This window comes from Homarus americanus, unplaced genomic scaffold (assembly GCF_018991925.1).
Source record: "Homarus americanus isolate GMGI-L3 unplaced genomic scaffold, GMGI_Hamer_2.0 scaffold43550, whole genome shotgun sequence".
NCBI classification, from domain to species: domain Eukaryota; kingdom Metazoa; phylum Arthropoda; class Malacostraca; order Decapoda; family Nephropidae; genus Homarus; species Homarus americanus.
The window spans coordinates 396,643-416,294 of NW_024757148.1; the positions used below are offsets into that span (position 1 = coordinate 396,643).

General features: G+C 41.2%; 1 protein-coding gene across 1 annotated transcript; it reads right to left on the minus strand.

Moving 5' to 3' along the window:
• Positions 1-5,064: 5,064 nt before the first annotated feature.
• LOC121857394 (U-scoloptoxin(01)-Cw1a-like) lies at positions 5,065-18,873 on the minus strand. Its single transcript, XM_042353427.1, has 4 exons — positions 18,588-18,873; positions 14,056-14,182; positions 9,827-9,974; positions 5,065-6,636 (listed from the first exon to the last, which is right to left on the minus strand). The coding sequence occupies exons 1-4, from the start codon at positions 18,607-18,609 to the stop codon at positions 6,523-6,525; spliced, it is 411 nt and encodes a 136-aa protein (XP_042209361.1). The 5' UTR covers positions 18,610-18,873; the 3' UTR covers positions 5,065-6,522.
• Between the last annotated feature and the right edge of the window lie 779 nt (positions 18,874-19,652).

The window sequence follows — 19,652 nt, forward strand, 5'->3', positions numbered from 1 at the left end:
CTCCCTGGTTTAACAGTATTTTATTCCTTAAAAAGTAAGGTTTTCCAGCGAAGAAAATATATTATTGTTTATTATAGACGACCAGGAATTAAAACAGGGTCCAAAGAAACACTCCTGAACAGTATAGTCATCTGGTCAGGTTTTCTGAATCGGCCGTTAGTTGAAGTCAGGTAATCATTCTAGACCATAAAACCATAATAAATCTTTCATTAATTTTGAGAGTGCAGATCCTCCAGTTGGATTATAATTAGACCTCAATCATTTTGCCAACTCGGTTCCTAATAAAAGGTATTACTTTATAATATTTCGCAATCCAATGTAGCTAAGTCAATATCACTATAAATCCAGATGAAGACTCGGTGAAAAGACTAAACATTTCCCACCAAATAATTAGCCAGCTGAGGTAGGGTTGGCTTCTTCAGTGGAGTTATGCTATAGTTTTGGCTTTAAACTAAGCTCTTTTCCTGCCCCATAATATACTACGACCTTCACAGAGCTGTCACAAAATTCACCTAGTTGACTTTTATCATTAGCATCATTGCGATCATTTTTAAAGTGAGAAAAAGTTCCACTGACTTAAAATTAGTAGTCAAAGGCTTATCTAACTTATTATATGCCTCAGGTTTTTATTCTTGACTGTTTCTATTACATATTACATATCAATGACATTCTATCAAAAACCAAGAACTGTCAAAGTTTAAAATGAGTACGCAAATTTTCATCACAATCTACCATGTTAATGTGTTCGTCAGGTCTCCACAGCACTCCCAACACACCGCCTCGTAAGCCCTTTCACCCTCAACCGTTTCACTACCGCACCTTTCTCTGTGGACCCGCTAACCCCGGTAAGGTTTAATAACTTTCAAAACCCCAGCAATAACTATCTCTCCTAACAAGACAATAATCAGACCTTCCTTTCCCCCTTAACAACACTGCCATGGTCCTTCTTATCACATTAACATTCTAAGATTAACCTTATCTCTCTTCGAATCCGCGCAACTCCGAACTGCTAAAAGTATTCTTTAGCCTTGACTTTCATTCCGTGTTCGTCCCTGTCGCCCCTTCTCTCCATTGCTTCCGTTCACAATAAACATGTCACCTTCACATGGATAATTGCTCTCTAGCCCGCCTCGACAAAATCAACTCTAAGACAATGAACGTATGAATATTAATTTACTGATCTAACTCTAACTTTCAGCCTCTCACCTGCAGGTCCGTCGTTCACTTGTTACTCTTTCTTTACCTTTCTGTACTCTGACTTCAATACACACTGTGGGCCAGATTGTCTTCTTATAATGAGGACTTATAGTTGAAGCGCTACATATTTTATTATCATCCCTCTCATCAAATATTCCTCTCGCCTCGTCACGGTGTAGCTCGCTCCCTCTACAAGTTTTTCCTTTCACGTGGTTTCGTGTGAAGGGTGCATAAGCAGCTCCATAAAAGGAATAATACTTTTTTTCAGGACAGAAGTACGAAACAACCTCCGGACGGGTGGCACAAACGGAATCACGGATGGGGTTCACACACGGACAGAGGGACGCAAGCACGAACTAAGCCATGAAAAAGGGTCATTTAAAGTACTCTTATAACAACAGAAGGCACACCATAAATACAGACGAACATCTTCAGCACCTAAATACTTGTACAGTAGTGGTGACGAATAGAATCGGTAGCTGAGGACACGATGACGACGAGATCACTGAGAAGCGACACTTATTTTGTCGTCTGTTCATCAATCAGTGAGGGTTGGCGACCACGGCCCTCCATTTTAAAAGTTTACGGGCTGTTTTCGTCTAGTCCATCCAGCCTCTACTAACAAAATATTACTATCTATTATTATGCAGCCAAAGCCTTCTTCCATCCTCTGATGAGATCTATTTTCTCTAGAGTTTTTGTAAAATAAAATAGGAAATGTTGGGGTGACAGGTGTTAGATGGCCGGGTGATACCTGTGTTCTACCTCCCTCCCTCTCTCCCTACCTGACTCACTCCCTACTTGAATCACTCCCTACCTGACTCCCATCCTATCAAACTCCCTCCGTTCCTGACTTCCACCGTACCTGACTCTCACCCTATCTAACTCCTTCCCTACCTAACTTCCACCCTGCCTGACTCACTCCCTACCTGACTCCCTCTGTACTGTATGAGGTCACGACTCTAGTGACTACTTTCAGTTCAATCCCTCAACCCTTTCACCAGGTCAAGTTAATTTCCGGGATATCTAAGAATTTTTATTTTTTTTAAATTATGTATAATGAAAAGTAAAGTAAAACAATAAATAAACACAGTTAACAATAAATTAAACGTAAAAAAAAAACTTAAACCTATAAATTAAATACAGTATTATTAAACCTACCCTAACACACACACACACATACATTTCACCATACACATAGTAGTATTGGAAGGGGTGAATAAGCAAAGAGAGAGAGAGAGAGAGAGTACTTAACTTTGCAGTAAGCAGGCCGAACTGACTATCCTGGCAACTCACACAAAATATAAACAATGTTTGGCCTGGGCTACGTGTTATTGGGCGTGGCCTTGAGCAAAAAGGGGCGTGTGGCCTTGACAAACGCATATTAACATAGAACTATTATCGTCTCTTATAAGTATTTCAGTTTTAACATTAAATAAACTAATTTATCTTTATTATATCCCCCCCCTAAAAAATATTTAAGAACATTACAGACGATTATTTTACATTGGTATTATTCCGTAAACAAGCGAACATTCTAGACCCGCTCCCCAAGCTCCTCTCAACAAACGTAACCCAGCAACTACTAACACACAACAAACGTAACCCAGCAACTACTAACACCCAACAAACGTAACCCAGCAAACGTACTAACACACAACAAACGTAACCCAGCAACTACTAACACACAACAAACCCAGCAACTACTAACACACAACAAACGTAACCCAGCAACTACTAACACACAACAAACGTAACCCAGCAACTAACACACAACAAACGTAGCCCAGCAACTACTAACACCCAACAAACGTAACCCAGCAACTACTAACACCCAACAAACGTAACCCAGCAGCTACTAACACACAACAAACGTAACCCAGCAACTACTAACACACAACAAACGTAGCCCAGCAACTACTCAACAAACGTAACCCAGCAACTACACCAACAAACGTAACCCAGCAACTACTAACACACAACAAACGTACTAACACACAACAAACGTAACCCAGCAACTACTAACACACAACAAACTACTACACACAACAAACGTAACCCAGCAACTACTAACACACAACAAACGTAGCCCAGCAACTACTAACACACAACAAACGTAACCCAGCAACTAATAACACACAACAAACGTAACCCAGCAACTACTAACACAACAAACCTAACCCAGCAACTACTAACACACAACAAACGTAACCCAGCAACTACTAACACACAACAAACGTAACCCAGCAACTACTAACACACGAACACTACAATAAGGAAACACCGATGTTCATATCAGACAAGATGTGGCTACGACTTTGGCAAGAGAAATGAATAAAGAAAATCATTTACTGGCTTACAGAGACCAGACAGATGAAAAGGCATGACATAGGAAGATTTAGTGTATAGATGGACAGATAGAGAGGATCGATCTCAGAAATGGTGGGGACGCAGGAGGAGGCGGTGAAGGTGGTGTTCGATACATGAAGAAAGGGAAGGCTTATGGACAATTAGATGTTGTAGAGGAGAGGGTATTGGTGGGGATGGGGGAGGGGGGTTACCTCAGTCCCTCACTCTCACCCTCTTCCAGGTTGCTGGGGTGGAAGTGGGGTAAGACGTTCAGTCCATCCCAGCCTATTGTTCCCGCCTTCACTTTCTCCATCTTCCTTTATCCATCCATCCACCTATCCACTTCCTCCCTTCCCTAGCCAGAAGAATCCAGATGTGCTGTAAGTGTATAGATTCAGGGTGGTGAGGCATTTCTTTTTCGATAAATTGTTTGACATATCCCATCGGAACACACTTCATGTTCAAACACTACTCGAAACACACGATAAAGGACAAAGTATGAGGCACTTAATAGAGGGTAAGTGAAAAGACTCACAATACATGACACACTTATACTTATCATACACACTTACACTTACTATACACTTATACTTACCATCCACTCGTAATAAGAACATAAGAATGGAGGAAACTGCTGTGGGACTATTGACCGTACTGGGTTACCCTGTTTATACCTAACACATATCGCTCATACGAGTATATCCGTCCAACCTATATTTGAAGTTTCTTTGGTAACTTGTTCTACTCATCCACTACTCTATTTCCGCATCAGTGTTTACCTAACTCACACCCAAATCTAAACCTTCACTATTAGATATGACATGAAATCATTAAAAGTTCTATAATTCTAAATCGACTGTTTCTGTTGGCCAAGGCACCCCAGCGATTAACTGAACTTTAGGCACCCCAGGGACCAACTGAACATTAGGCACCCCAGCGATTAACTGAACTTTAGGCACCCCAGGGACCAACTGAACATTAGGCACCCCAGAGATCAACTGAACTTTAGGCACCCCAGCGATCAACTAAACTTTAGGCACCCCAAAATTTTTCAAGAAATTTCCAAATTTTTCCAAGCATCTCACGCCATTCCTCTAATGTTCCCTCTGTTGGTGAACAATAATATGAACTAATAAAAACACAAGTGCAGATTGTCTGTATTATATTCCTAAAATATGAACAATATTTAACAACTTAAAAACTACTTTTGAACCTCTCTAATCCATCATCTAGTGGTCAGGTGCCACCCGTGGTTCACACAATTTTACAAATGTCGGTTCTCTCACCCGTGGTCGGCAGAGGGTATTCATTGACAGGATAACAGAATCAACTACTGAGCTAATTCATCTACAGTATAGTATGCTACAGAGCAGAGGACCTTCTTAACACACCAAGAGTTTACTAGTGTGTACAGTACAGTACCAGCTGCAGCCACAATTTATTGAGACATTCAAACCACATGAAACAATCAAATTGAAACATTGTTTTAAGAAGATGAGGACCAAATAAAGGCACATGTTCTCTCTTTAACATCGCTTTTATTTAAGCAAATACAACAGCATGTCCAGCATCATAAACTGAGGAAACAATGGAAGAGGTCACATCAGGGCCACGCAGGGCTGCCAATATCTGGAGTCAAACAGGGCTGCCATTATCTGGTGTCAAACAGGGCTGTTAGTATTGGGGCCGGGCAGGGCTGTCAACCTCAGAAGTCAAACAGGGCTTTCGCTATCCGGGTCATGCAGGGCTACTTACATCAGGGACTATACACGGCAGCTAACACAGAACTACCAAACAAATTTACCAGCTACACGTACTGCATAAGTATAACAGGAACACACAGGGCTGCCAACATGGGAGCTAACTACACACAACGGACGACAGGCGTACCATTTACATCAGCGGAAAGGAAACAGGGCTACCAACATCACTCACATTCAACTAATAAGTGATTTTTTGCTTTTTATTTTTACTACATTCATAAACTTTTTTTATATAAATACTCACAGCTCAGAAAATGGTCAGAAAATGGTTTGATTTGGTAACAATGATTACAGAACATATTTTACAGTAGTTTGTAAATCAATACTGAAAATAGAACTGCAATTTTTTTTTACAACGTTCTTTGGATATTTTTCGCTAGTGCAGAAGGTATTAGGAGACCAAGGAGACATACAAGAGGCAGGATAAAGCTAAAACATTGCATTCCTATTCTACTTTAGCTCTAAATTCCTATTAATATATAATATCGTCTGTAATATTAAGGGGAAGTGAAAGTCTGGCATATGTGAGAGAGACACAGAGGAGGGTACTGTACTTGTGGTCGCGGTTTCTCTTAACCCCTTCACTGAATCCGGATGTCTTACGCGAACAACAACAAGGCAAGATATATATGTTTTGCGCACTGTTGTATGGCACTTGCAAGGGGATAGTGGGCGGACAGTCAATAGAGATGGGGGAGAGGGGGCTGAAGTGATGAGTAGGGGCTGATCATACTGAAGAATTGGGCGTCAATCATTTAATATTCATCTGATTCATCCGGATAGAGGGAAGGGCTACCCACACACACACACAACAGGGTGCATAACCACGCTCATAATCTACTATATCTATTCACACTTTACACTGTGATTTAAAAGATGATTATTATTTCATTCTTTCTGACTATATACATTAATATTTTCTCTGCAATATACAATTCTATATATATATAAGTCAGTGTTTGGTAACCTAATGATTGCTTTTTACGACTGGAGGGGAGGGGGGGGGGTCGGATCAGCGAGTCATTTGACGTCTGTACACCTTGATCAATCATTATCATCGAGGACTACTAAATTTAACTACCATTACCCTTCATAAACACCTACCACTAACAACTACTCTGCACTAACATATTGGTAAATCGTATCAAATCTATCTTTATTATCTATCTCTTAAATTGTTATCTAATTTTATCTGTTTTTGCATCAGCCATATTTATTCCCTGAAGTTGCGTTCCGTTTGACCGAAGTAACCATTGGAAGACTCGTAGAAGTTCGGGGACTGTTCACATGGGATGGAGTTTACGCTGTGGTCACAAACTAGCGCCACCTGCCGACAAAGATTAACAAATGGTTAGGGTGGATAGTGTGGTAAAAGGTATGGTAAAGAGTGTGGTAAAGGGTGTGGTAAAGGGTGTGGTAAGGAGTGTGGTAAAGGGTGTGGTAAAGGGTGTGGTAAAGAGTGTGGTAAAGAGTGTGGTAAAGGGTGTGGTAAAGAGTGTGGTAAAGGGTGTGGTAAAGGGTGTGGTAAAGAGTGTGGTAAAGGGTGTGGTAAAGAGTGTGGTAAAGGGTGTGGTAAAGGGTGTGGTAAAGGGTGTGGTAAAGGGTGTGGTAAAGAGACTCTGTTAACAGTGTCTCATCAAACATTCACCACCTCATCAATAAAACACTTACACTCCGCTAACTTACTTCCCCTGGCAGTAGATACCGTCTGGAGAAACAACTTTAAAACCCCACGCTTAGAACATAGGCCTCCCATCATTGCCACACTATCATTATCCAATTCACCTACCTCTTTTTATCTGACCGCAACAGATTAAATCATTACCATCCACTACTGAATTTAATTAGCCTTAAGTACCACGAAACACCGGTACTTCGCCAGGTAATTGCCACAGGTAAACAGTTCAACCACTAGAGAGTAACAGGGGACGGAGGTAGGGGAGGGAGGGGGTGACAGTAGCGCTAGAATGTACCCAACAACGAGGTGGGGACGATCTCTCTCTCTCTCCCTCTCATTTCTACCACTTCTTTCAATCTTCTTTTCCATGTCTCACTTTAATTATTCTTCTCTCGACTTTTCTTTCTACCTCTCTCATCCCCCCCCCTCTCGCTTATTACACTCTTATGGACTTTCACTTTCACAAATAACAAGTTACGTCGTTATTACGTTTAGTCCCGAGAATGTATAAACATCACAACACGCAACAGCTGATTGTGTCATGAAAGTAAACAACGATCAGCTGTTCGACTCACGTGGTGCTGTTAGATCTCTGGGATGTTTATTATTCTTGACGTTATTCTTACTCTCGTTACTTATTAATACTATAATCATTCTTATAATCATCCTTATCATCTAGTATTTATTTTATAGCTTATTTGATCATCCGCAGCAGCCATCATCCGTCTTTATCAACATTTACACTCGACTAGATGCTCAACTGACTAATGCGAGATTAACTTTCAACTGTCTACTGGGTTTTCTTTCGTTCTTTCTTTCTTTTATTTTATATCTTAGGATTTTATTATCTTTTTTTCCTATTTTTCTATTTAAACAAGTCATTCTAGTGTAACATTAGCTTTCTATTGTTCTCTCTCTCTCTCTCTCATCCAGAACTACTTTTACATATTTTCATCTACTGTAAAGATTCAGTATATATAACCAGTATTTAGGTTACAGCCAGAGATCAGAATATAGCCAACGAATATAGCCAGTGATCAGAATATAGCCAATACTCAGGATATAGCCAAAGAATTATAACTAAAAATATAGCCAGCACTCAAATACAGCTTGTGACTGGTATTAAAAATTTAATTCGTCTATACCACCAGGAAAATATATGTAAACAGCAACTGGTACGGCTCTTTGGACAGAATTCGAACCCCATGTCTCGCAGTTATGAAATATCTAGATTCGAGGGGCAATAGAATCCCCATGAAACAGCTGATACTGAAAAGAATTTGAACTTAAAAAAAATTCTAGCGACCTGAAATTAAACAATTATCATAAAAGAGAGTGGTTGTTGAGCCTATCTCTCGCAGTGAAGTAAAATGATACATTCTTGATCCTGAGACGTCAATCGAACACGAGTCGCAAGGTGGTCGAGTCAAGTGGTTTAATTGACACCTAGCAATGTGGTCTCGAGTGTCACCCAGACATTACCATTGCCATAATTAAGGTCTTGATCTTGAGGACTTCTTGAGGACGAAAACTGTTCTTGATTTCGTCGCTTCTCTTGGCAACATTCAGAAACATTATGAGAGTTTCTAACATTTGGGAACATTGTGACAAATTCTGACATCTTGAAGTAATCTCGGAAATGTTTATACTTAGGAGTATATATTAAATTTTGAAACGTTTTCAATAATTTCTAACATTCTGGATCATTCATACATTCAAATTTATGGAAATGGTAACAGTATACCTTCAACATTTAAAAGCGGCTGCACATATACTTCAACAATGTGCCGCACTCTCAGATGGCGGGACGAAAAAGTGGTCCAACATCTTTTTACTAAAGGGAGGGTCAGTTTACGTTCCTTTCTCCAGCATCCATCACTCTCACTTCCTGAGGCCCGTGACCTTGTTGAAGAGATTTTGCACATCTTCTCAGCCGACCCACTGACCTACCTCAGGCTAACCTGCCCCAACCGCTGACAACCCTAAACCGGTTTGGTGAGGCCGCAGGCGAAGGGTAACCGACCCCCACACCCTCACTCACTCCGTTATAACAGCGTGGGGGGAATTGTACAAGGTAAGCATCCCTTGCTGAAAACTTACGGCACTTTTAGGGTTCGCGTGATGCCGTGGGTTGTTAAACAGCCTCGCAGAACTGACAAGGATTTTTTTTGTACTGATTTCCACGTCTGATGACTTTGTTGCATAGCGGAAGACGGAATATTACATAGAGATGCATAGATAGATAACTTTCTTACGTAACACACTTCAGCTTATTTCAATTGGTTTTCTTTTGTTCATAATCTAGAAAAAATGATTCATGTTTATCCAAATTTTAGTCACTAGAACTTTCATGGTCCATCTAACTTCATCGGTAGTGAAGAATCTGCACCGCAGATTATATCACCTAAGATTAACCACGCTAACGCTAACCTAACCTCATCTCGCTAACAGCACTAGACTGGTTAATCCTAAGGTGAAATAGCCTACTAGTCGTTCTCCACTCAGAACTCATCCTTGCTGACTTTCCCTGACCTGTCCTGACACGGCCTTCGAAGTAAATCACTCGCCTGGTCCTATACAGACCAGTAAAGTGATCTGACTTGACTTTTTTGACATGGAACTTCTTGACCTTACTTACCTGCACACTGACCTATGACTTGACTTTTTCGTGACACAGAGACCTTCCCTAACCCTGCGACCTTTGACCGGACTCTTTCTTCCTGTCCTGACCTTTGGAGTGGCAGTTTTTTCCCTGACCGTCAATCTGATCCTTCCCAACTTGTGACCTAAGATTTCCATTTTTCTCCTTGACCTTTGACTTGATCCCGGGGATACTGACCTGGTTGAAGACTGCACCTTGACCGCAGATGAAGGACCACATACGAGTGCGGAAGAACTGCTCAGCGTCCAGGTAAGGATAACACACGTGGAACACTCGACACTCGTTGTTGGTATCCGCGTAGTAACCGTAGGGCAGCCCGTCACAGCTGGGGGAGACAGGAGGGTGTTAGTGGTGACCGTCACAGCTGGGGGAGACAGGAGGGTGTTAGTGGTGACCGTCACAGCTGGGGGAGACAGGAGGGTGTTAGTGGTGACCGTCACAGCTGGAGACAGGAGGGTGTTAGTGGTGACCCCGTGACAGCAGCTGGGGGAGACAGGAGGGTGTTAGTGGTGACCGTCACAGCTGGAGACAGGAGGTGTTAGTGGTGACCGTCACAGCTGGGGGAGACAGGAGGGTGTTAGTGGTGACCGTCACAGCTGGGGGAGACAGGAGGGTGTTAGTGGTGACCGTCACAGCTGGGGGAGACAGGAGGGTGTTAGTGGTGACCGTCACAGCTGGGGGAGACAGGAGGGTGTTAGTGGTGACCGTCACAGCTGGGGGAGACAGGAGGGTGTTAGTGGTGACCGTCACAGCTGGGGGAGACAGGAGGGTGTTAGTGGTGACCGTCACAGCTGGGGGAGACAGGAGGGTGTTAGTGGTGACCGTCACAGCTGGGGGAGACAGGAGGGTGTTAGTGGTGACCGTCACAGCTGGGGAGATATGGGGGATGATAGAGGTGAACGTCACAGCTGGGGGAAATGAAGATATCTGTAAGGAGAGGCAGGAATATCAGGTGAGGGGTCTATGTGGTGTTATGAGACCAAACGTCATTTTTGTTTCACAGAAGGAGAAAAATTTATCTTAGTTCCTCCATTGTTATATTCTTATGCGATATTTTGTCTGTCAATGATGGTGGTGATGACTTGTTTCAGTAGACATAAGGACTGACATTTTTTGTCCCAGTGAGATCTTATCCCAGTGCGTCGAGATAGTGGTGTTTTTTTTCTACACGAGAGGCCTTACTTCCTCATGGCCAGGCAACCTTCAGAAGGGCGTGGACTAAACGTGGCTGAACAATGAACAAAACACCACCGCCTACAGTTATGGGGTCTCGCTAAGGAGGAATTCGTGTAGTGGAATATATCTTTTATGTGGATAGGTGGAGGGCGTTGGGTGCAGGTGGACGGGACGAATGTATGAAGAATGGATAGATGTAGATGGAGAGGTGGAGTGTGAGAGGAAGAATGGATGGCTAGGAGGTAAGTTTAACATGTAAAGATGGATAGTTAAGTGGAGGTGGATTGGTTAGGATTACGGGAGTGGATAAGTGGATGTGGGATAGATAGAAAGAGTGCATTTGTGATAAACACAGAGGCCAGGCGACTGAGTGTCAAACATTTCCACCAAGTAGTTTGTCTGGTGAGGACTGTGTGTGTGTGTGTGTGTGTGTGTGTGTGTGTGTGTGTGTGTAGGTCTAGGGACAGGAAAGAACTACATAGAATGTCTGTTAAATCCCCTTTCCATTCTCCCTCCCATCCCTTTTCCATTCAACTCCCCCATTCCACAGCTGGTAGTCACAGGATGGGTTAGGGGTGGGGGGTGGGGATGGGTAGGAGGGCCGGAAAAAGATGAGAAACATTCAGACTGAGAGAGAGCATGTACTGGGACACGTGGTGATAGGGGAAACGTGATGGTGATGGTGAAAGTGATGGTGAAAGTGATGGTGAAGATGACGTCACTCCACCTCACCTAAACTAACTTGGGTTAAATAGACAAAAACCTTCACCTGTAATAACGTAATCAATTTCTCACTATTCTGAATACCTTCCTAACTGCTAAATCACCTGGACATAATTCTACATAAAAAAAATTCAAACTACTACAAAATACAAACAAACTACTATATATAATTTATGTTAGTCTTTAGTTAGTTTCGCCATGCTGTAGAAAAAGAAATAGAAAATATCAGTCTGTGAGGAAATGTAAAAATTTATTGAATACGGAATTGGTTAAGGAATAGCTTGAGTGCTTCGGAGAGAGAGAGAGAGAGAGAGAGAGAGAGAGAGAGAGAGAGAGAGAGAGAAGGCACACACATACTATCTCAGAATACATAGAAGGAACACTATTAGAAAGGTATCCCCCCCAAAAAAAAAAAACATTCACAGGCCAAATTACTTATTGGTGAAATCGTCAAGACCACAAAGACCATAACAAATGCATAGCAGCTGACAGTGAGGCTTTATGACTGATAACTAACAAGGAGAGGAACTAAATAACAGAGTGGTAGAGGTGACAGGTTACAAGTCGTGGTTTTTTGCTTGACGTGGTTGACAAAGTGACGATGGAAATAATTTGATAGTGTGGGAGGACCTTGGGGACTAGTTTCTCTCTCTCTCTCTCTCTCTCTCTCTCCTGATGTAACAAGAGAGACAACTAAAGGTTTCCGAAGATCAAACTCTCCCGTGAAAACAAAGGGGAATTATAGCTAATATGTATAATCCTAAAATATAAGAGTAAATTAGATAAAAAGTAAAGTGAAAGTATCCTATAATTATTTTTCGTCTAATGAACCACTCTAATCTATTGGGTGATATTATAAAGCTTTATCATTCTAGTATATCAGTGACTCGATAAAACCTGTCAGCTCATGCAGATCAGAGGAAGCAAACAGTGTCCAGTGCAGGGATCTAAAAACCACAGCAGTCACTTACCTTAGCAGCCACTCCATTAAAACACTCTTGGTTTAAATGGGTATTGTAGGTAAACTCTATGTGTATGAGAGAAGAGTCCTTACGGTAATGTGGTTGGTGGTGATGCGTCTGTCGTGGAGGTGAGACTTAACCAGGAGTGTCGTTGTAATCATGGAAGAGTATAATCGTCGTGTCTTGAAGTTCTACCGTTTGATTTTATATTCATTGTCGTTTATAGCATGATTATATATCTTGGGATGCATTTTTCGTATTATTTTGTCGTTCAGAATCTACATATTTCACTTAGTTTTCAACTCAACGTCTTCCGTCCCTAAGTCGTTTACATCATTCCTGTCGTTCTAAGTTTATTATCACCTACTTTCCCTCTCGTTGTCGTCCGTCTAGAGCTGCCTATTTTGACTCTGTCGTGTTGTCCGTCGTTGTTAGCCCTGGAGTCGTGGTAGTTGGGATTGTCGTGGTGTTTTGTCGTAGTTCTCGTCGTGTTGGGTCAGCCGTGATCGCGTCTCTACCTGTAAAGCTTCACACAACTAGTAACTATCAAAATAAATACAACTAGATGAAATTAAGAAATAATAGCAATAAACATAAATAATTATAACTAGCAGCTGGTATTTAACTAAGGGGAGTCTAAGGAGTCTTTGTTAACTATCCCAAAGGTAACTGTGACCCCTACTACTTGACCTCAGCACCTGCAGATGACCTTGTGTCTTGGGATGTCAAAAACAAGCCTGGTGCACTCAATTGTTTTTCTAGCTTTGGTTTATACAAGAGTTTTAATTCCACTTTAACAATCTGAAGGAAAAACATTGAAAAATAATAACAAAATCTTATAACTTATTAGGGTAAAAATAACTTAAAAACTGATAACATTAATCTAAATTATCTACCAAAAACCCCCCCCAATATTTGAGTCTTGTTTGTGATGTTTGTCAGTGTCATATTCCACCCCCCTTAGCCTGTCAAATGAGCCTATTCACGGACAGCACCCTGCCTTATGGCCCTCTAGCTGAAGGCACAGTCTCCTTGAGTCCTTAGCACTATCTTGACCCCGTGTCCTTGTCCTTGTACATTCATATATGCAAAAAAAAATTAGCATGAGTATGAATAGCCTTAATCAGCTTGTCACTGGGAACAAATGAGTTGGTCTGACTTGCTTATCCTTGTCATGCAAAAAACGTCCTGCATGATGTATAACTCCGAGGTTCTTGTGCCTTGTAAGCCCTGCATCATGTATAACTCCGAGGTTCTTGTGCCTTGTAAGCTTTTGGTGTTTGAGTTTTATAATATTTAGTTTACTATTATTAAACAAGTACTGTAGTTTGTTTTAATTATATTTTCATAATTTTTTTTGTATTATTTCTATTGTTGTTGTTCAATATCAGAACTTTTTCGAGTCAAACCATACGTCACTTGTGTAATTCCTCAAGTATTGTCTAAATGCCATCTAAACTATCTAATTTTTCTGTTTACGTGAGGATCTTTAGTCCTGAGGTGAGAATAATCTAATACCTTTACAACTCTCCCAACATGACTCACCTGAAGCCGGTGACGATGGGGCCTCCATTGATGACGGTGGCGTTGGAGGGCAGCTCGTAGTCCGTGGGGGAGGAGTCAGCCCTCGCGGTGGCCAGGAGACACGCGCTAGCTACCACCACCACCACACCTGCCACATAACCAACACACACCTTGAGTTATGATATGTTAGGGTATATAAAAAGGGAGTATAAGGTATATCAGGTGATGTCACAGGAAGGGAAATTTTGTGTTAGGTGATTACCTCTCATTTCAGGGTACGTCAAGGTGTGTGTGTAAGGTGTACAGAGATGTGTAGGACTCTCAAAATGTAAAGAACTTATCAGGACATCACAACACACCTTGGCTGTACAGGATGTTTCACGACCATCAAACACAAATACATATTCATAATTGTTTTAAGATTATAAATTAAGTTGTAGGATTCTCTTGACGTCAGGTAAGAAACCATTCGAAGGTCAATACAGGTAGACGGTGTTCACTTTCGGTTTCAGCGTGTCCGGCCAAGTGAAGAACAGGTTTGGACGGCGTCATGGACCTTTTGGGGCCAAAAACAAGTTTTTAATCGACCAAAAGTATTTAGAGTTAACTAGGGTCAAGTTAAAAGTTATGACTAAAGTTAGGTCAGAAACCTCATTGTAAGGTGAAAGGTCAACAAGGGTAGGACGTGCTAGGTCATGGCTTCTTGAGTTTTTGCGACAGGGTAGTGACCGCAAACATAAGGTCTCGTCAGCGCCTCCTGTGATAGCTGGAGGGGTGGGGGGGTAGGATGTAGACCCCGGGCTATGACGAGTCGCAGTGATTGGGCAGAGAACACGGAGGGATAAGTAGCAAGAGGAGAGAGAAAGAAAACATGTTAATTTAATCTGCCGAAGGGGAGATGAAAAAAAAAACACAAAAACCTCCAATTATATCATACACTTTTGTCACACGTATCACGGCGAGAGACTGTAATGCGTCTAACAAAATTTGACATCACCTAAAAACTGTGAGAACTGGAAGGGTCTTGTGTTCGCATGGAGGTGAGTCTTGTTGTTCTTTAAGTCTGAGACAAGACGTGACTAGAGGTTGAGGCTCGCAATACCTGCCAACCTTCACACCGCCTCACATTGTTGCCGGAACGATGTCGACGCAAAAATAACTCGTGATCACGTGAACAGAGATCCTTGGTACTTTAGCTGCCTGAGGGCGCTTGCTGGGCTGCCTGGTGAAGCTGATAGCTGGGGGGTGTGGGGAGTGTGTGAGGGAGGGTGGGGTGTGTGAGGGAGAGTAGGGAATGTGAGGGTATGTGGGGGGTTTGTGTAAGGGAGAGTAGGGTATGTGTGGAAGGGTGTGAGGGTGGATGGGGTATGTGTGGGTGGTGATGACGAGGGAGAAACACAATCACACCCTCAACCTCACACGACATACATCAGTTAGAGCATCCGCGAGGGAGGTCAGGAGCAGAGATGGGGTTGGTTTATCGACTCTATCTCAATGTGGGAAAGGATCGATCACCCTCCTCCTCCTCCCCCTCCTATCATCCTCACACGTCAGGGGGAACCGCAGCGTCACCTTGGCGTGTTGGCTTCGTCTACCTTGTCATTTTTGCCGGGTGGGAGGACATAATGGGTTTTCCACGCTGCTGTGTAGGGAGACCTTGGCTAAGCATGTCGTTGTGCTCGTCTTTATATCGATTAAATTCAACCTACTTTTTCGTCGTTTTAATTCAGTGAAATAATTTTTTTTATGTGACAATACGTTTTCTTTACTATTTTTTTTATATTATCTACTAATAGCAATAAAATATTTCCTTATATTCTCATCTATAAAACGGATCTATAATATCTATTGATTTATTATTTCGTTATCTAAAGAAATGTAATTAATGACCATATATCTATTTTACAGATCTGAAAAGAATATATCTACTGAATCATTATAAATTTATTTCATATAGATTTTTAAAAGCCTTTTCGATGTAGGTATATTCCATTATATTCATGAAGACTACAATGTTAATTTTCTATTATGAAAATATTATCTTATATTTTCTGATGGTGATTGTTTCTTAAAAATCCCCCTCCTCCCTCCCCCCCCCCTCTCTCTCTTTATTGGTATGTATCCGAGATCGATACTATATACCTACATATCTAATAGGATTTCTGCCTCTACTTTACTTCATTGTTTATATGCCTGTCTTTTCTGACGCTCTCACAGACAACTGACCATCGTCCAGTCAAGACCACACATTGTATAAATGTTTAACACGATGGTATTAACACAATAATAATGGAGCCACGAAAAAGCCCCACGATCACACGCAAATAATCATACTTACGGAGCCAAGTACGTGTGAGTATTTAGCTGTCACAGGACTAAGCAGTGAGGATGGTTAGACTATAAGAACGTTTTGAAGTTTACTATACGTGAATATTCAATACAAACAGTGTCTAGATCAATTAGGGGTAACGGTTACGGTGAAAAGTTTGAGACAAGGTATATCAACAACAGTGAAAGTGTACAGGGTCAGTGGATACTACTAACAGGTCATACATCGTTTACAGAATACAGCCTCCCAGTGCATGTGAATTATTGGTGTGACAGAGCAAAGAACAAGTGGATATTATAGAGTCAAGAACCCCAGTCAGTGTGAATGATGACTGGTAGCGTTGCCATTGTGCCTCAGTGTTTATTGAATGATAATAAAACTATGAGATGAAGATGAACTGGACCTGTGGCCATTCCATACTATTAATACTAATACACACACACACACACATGTATATAATTTTCATAGAACTTTCCCTTTCACTTTCTTTATTTTGACTTTGGCAAAAATGGTTAGTGTTATAAAAAAGACCACGAACAGAATAGCCAAAGAGTGTATTTTTTCTAGGTAACACGAGCTAAACCACACCTAACTTAACTAAATAAAAACTACCTTACGATCCTTACATTTGGTTAGATTAAGTTCGTATTGTCTACTTAATAAAAAAAAAAACTCTCTAGAGGTCTTATTTGCGGTACTTCCCCAACATTGGACATCTTGGCATCAAAACAATGACCTTCGTTAACATCCGCCTCCAGCTTCACCTCCGCCACAAGGGATCATAATATGAGTTGGTTAATTGTGGTTTCGTTTCTCACAAGTTTCCTAAAGTATATACTGAACACATCTTAAACAAAGAAAAAAAAGATTGTCGATGAAATTATTATGATATTATATTTTACTGAGTTAAAAGTTAAGTCTCTAAATGTTGAATTCGTATTTCAGTGTTGGATGTAAAACTTTGTGTTGTCTGAGTGGTATTATTTTCTCCAATACTTAACGCGAGTTGCTATCTCTCTCTTTCTCTTACTCTGTCACGTTATCTCTTTCTCTCATTCACCAAGAAAATATCTAATCTATTCGGAAAAACTCTCTCTAGAATTATAACCAAGACCCCGAGAGACATCGAGAGCACAACTAGTATCTAGAAATAGTCGTAGTGAGTTAGTCTATGGTCCGAGTGGATTATATAGCAAACAAGTTAATTTCTAGATGGATAAGCACTTAGTGGCCTAATAAAACCATTTAGAAGAAAAACAAATTTTCTCGAGGAAGGATGAACACTGTCCAGGCAGGATGAACACTCTAGAGGAAGGAAGAACACTCTAGAGGCAGGATGAACACTCTACAGGCAGGATGAACACTCTAGAGGAAGGATGAACACTCTAGAGGAAGGATGAACACTCTAGAGGAAGGATGAACAGTCTAGAGGAAGGATGAACACTCTAAATGCAGGATGAACATTCTCGAGGAAGGATGAACACTCTAGAGGAAGGATGAACGCTTTACAAGCAGGATGAAGACTCTAGATGAAGGCTAAACACTCTAGAGGAAGGATGAACACTCTAGAGGCAGGATGAACACTCTAGAGGCAGGATGAACACTCTAGAGGAACGCTGAACACTCTAGAGGCAGGATGAGCACTCTAGAAGTAGGATGAACACTCTAGAGGTAGGATGAACACTTTAGAGGTAGGATGAACACTCTAGAGGTAGGATGAACACTCTAGAGGTAGGATGAACACTCTAGAGCTAGGATGAACACTCTAGAGGTAGGATGAACACTCTAGAGGTAGGATGAACACTCTAGAAGTAGACAGAGTTACATAGAAATACTCCAAGTCACATAAAAATGACTGAGTCGTCTAGAGGTAAGCAGACTTATCTAGAAATAGGTAGAGTCTTGAAGGAATAAAATAGTGTGAGATCTCTAGGGACAGAAGGATTAACTTAAATACTATTTTATATTCTTCTAGAATCGGACAAGTTGATCTAGACGGGAAGCAAGTTGTCTAGTAAGAGGTAAACTGTCTGTAAGTTCTTCAGTATGTCGGAAGTGTAATAGATTACTCTTCACTTCAGCTTAACTCCGTCTATGTCACGCGAAAGTCGGTCACTGATTCTGCTCGCGAGGAAACTGAGTCTATTTTCATTTGTTTTTCTTAAGATTTTCTGGATATATAAATAAAATCCAAAGCGCAGTAGACAAAAACAATGACACTCACTTGCACAGAAAAACTTGGCCATATCGCCGCTAGAGAGGGTGTTGGAGGAGGAGAGGGAAGATAAGTTTAAATATTTCCCGAGAAGCTGGCACACAACTTGGCGCGTCACGGGATAACTTATGCGGACGTTCTTTCTGAATTTTCTTTCTCTCTGGCGTAATATTATCTCCGTGTACAGGGGTCGGGTGGGAGCAGGAGACGTTGGAGGGGGGCGCTGCTGATGGTGCTGGACTGCTGCTGGTGCTGTTGGCTCGGTGAAGGTAAGGATCGGACTGTTACTCTGCCGCCTTCCCGCCCGCCATTTATACTCCCCCCTTCACGTCGCCGATCCCGGGCCATGCGGTCCTTTCATCCTAATTCTCGTAACTTTTATTTTTCTACTCTTGTACGACCTTAGTCTAGTTACCTGAGAGTGCTTATATTATAGCTATACTAAAATCCTTCCAGTTTATGCTGGAATAATAGATAAAAACTATTATTTTCTATCAATAAATGCTTTTTTTCCAGACCTTTCACGCGTCGACTGTCACCTTGAAATCCTTCGCCCAGTTCCCGCGGGGATTGTAACAAGCTCGCCTTCATGAAAGAATAAAAACTAACAATCCGTTGAGGGATGTAATCACCGCTGCTTGTAATCATCTGGGAAGATAATAACAGCCTCCTCATAATGCCTGGCTAACGACCTGATGACCTTGTTACAGCTGAGGAGACTTAGTAGTGCCACCATTGCCCTGAGGGGTCCTCTTCCCTGTGTAGCCCGTGGGGGGTAGGGGGGTGTCCTTCAGCTTTGTAAAGACGATTAAATGTATTATTATTATTATTATTATTATTATTATTATTATTATTATTATTATTATTATTATTATTATTATTATTATCATTATTATTATTATTATTATTATTATTATTATTATTATCATTATTACATTCATTCTTTCTTCAAGATATTTGTTTAAAAAATTTTCATGACCAGTTTTGTGCTTATATCTTTTATTCTTTCTATTTACAAATTTAATTATCATTTATATTTTTTACTAAACATAAGAGGACGATAAACATAGTTAC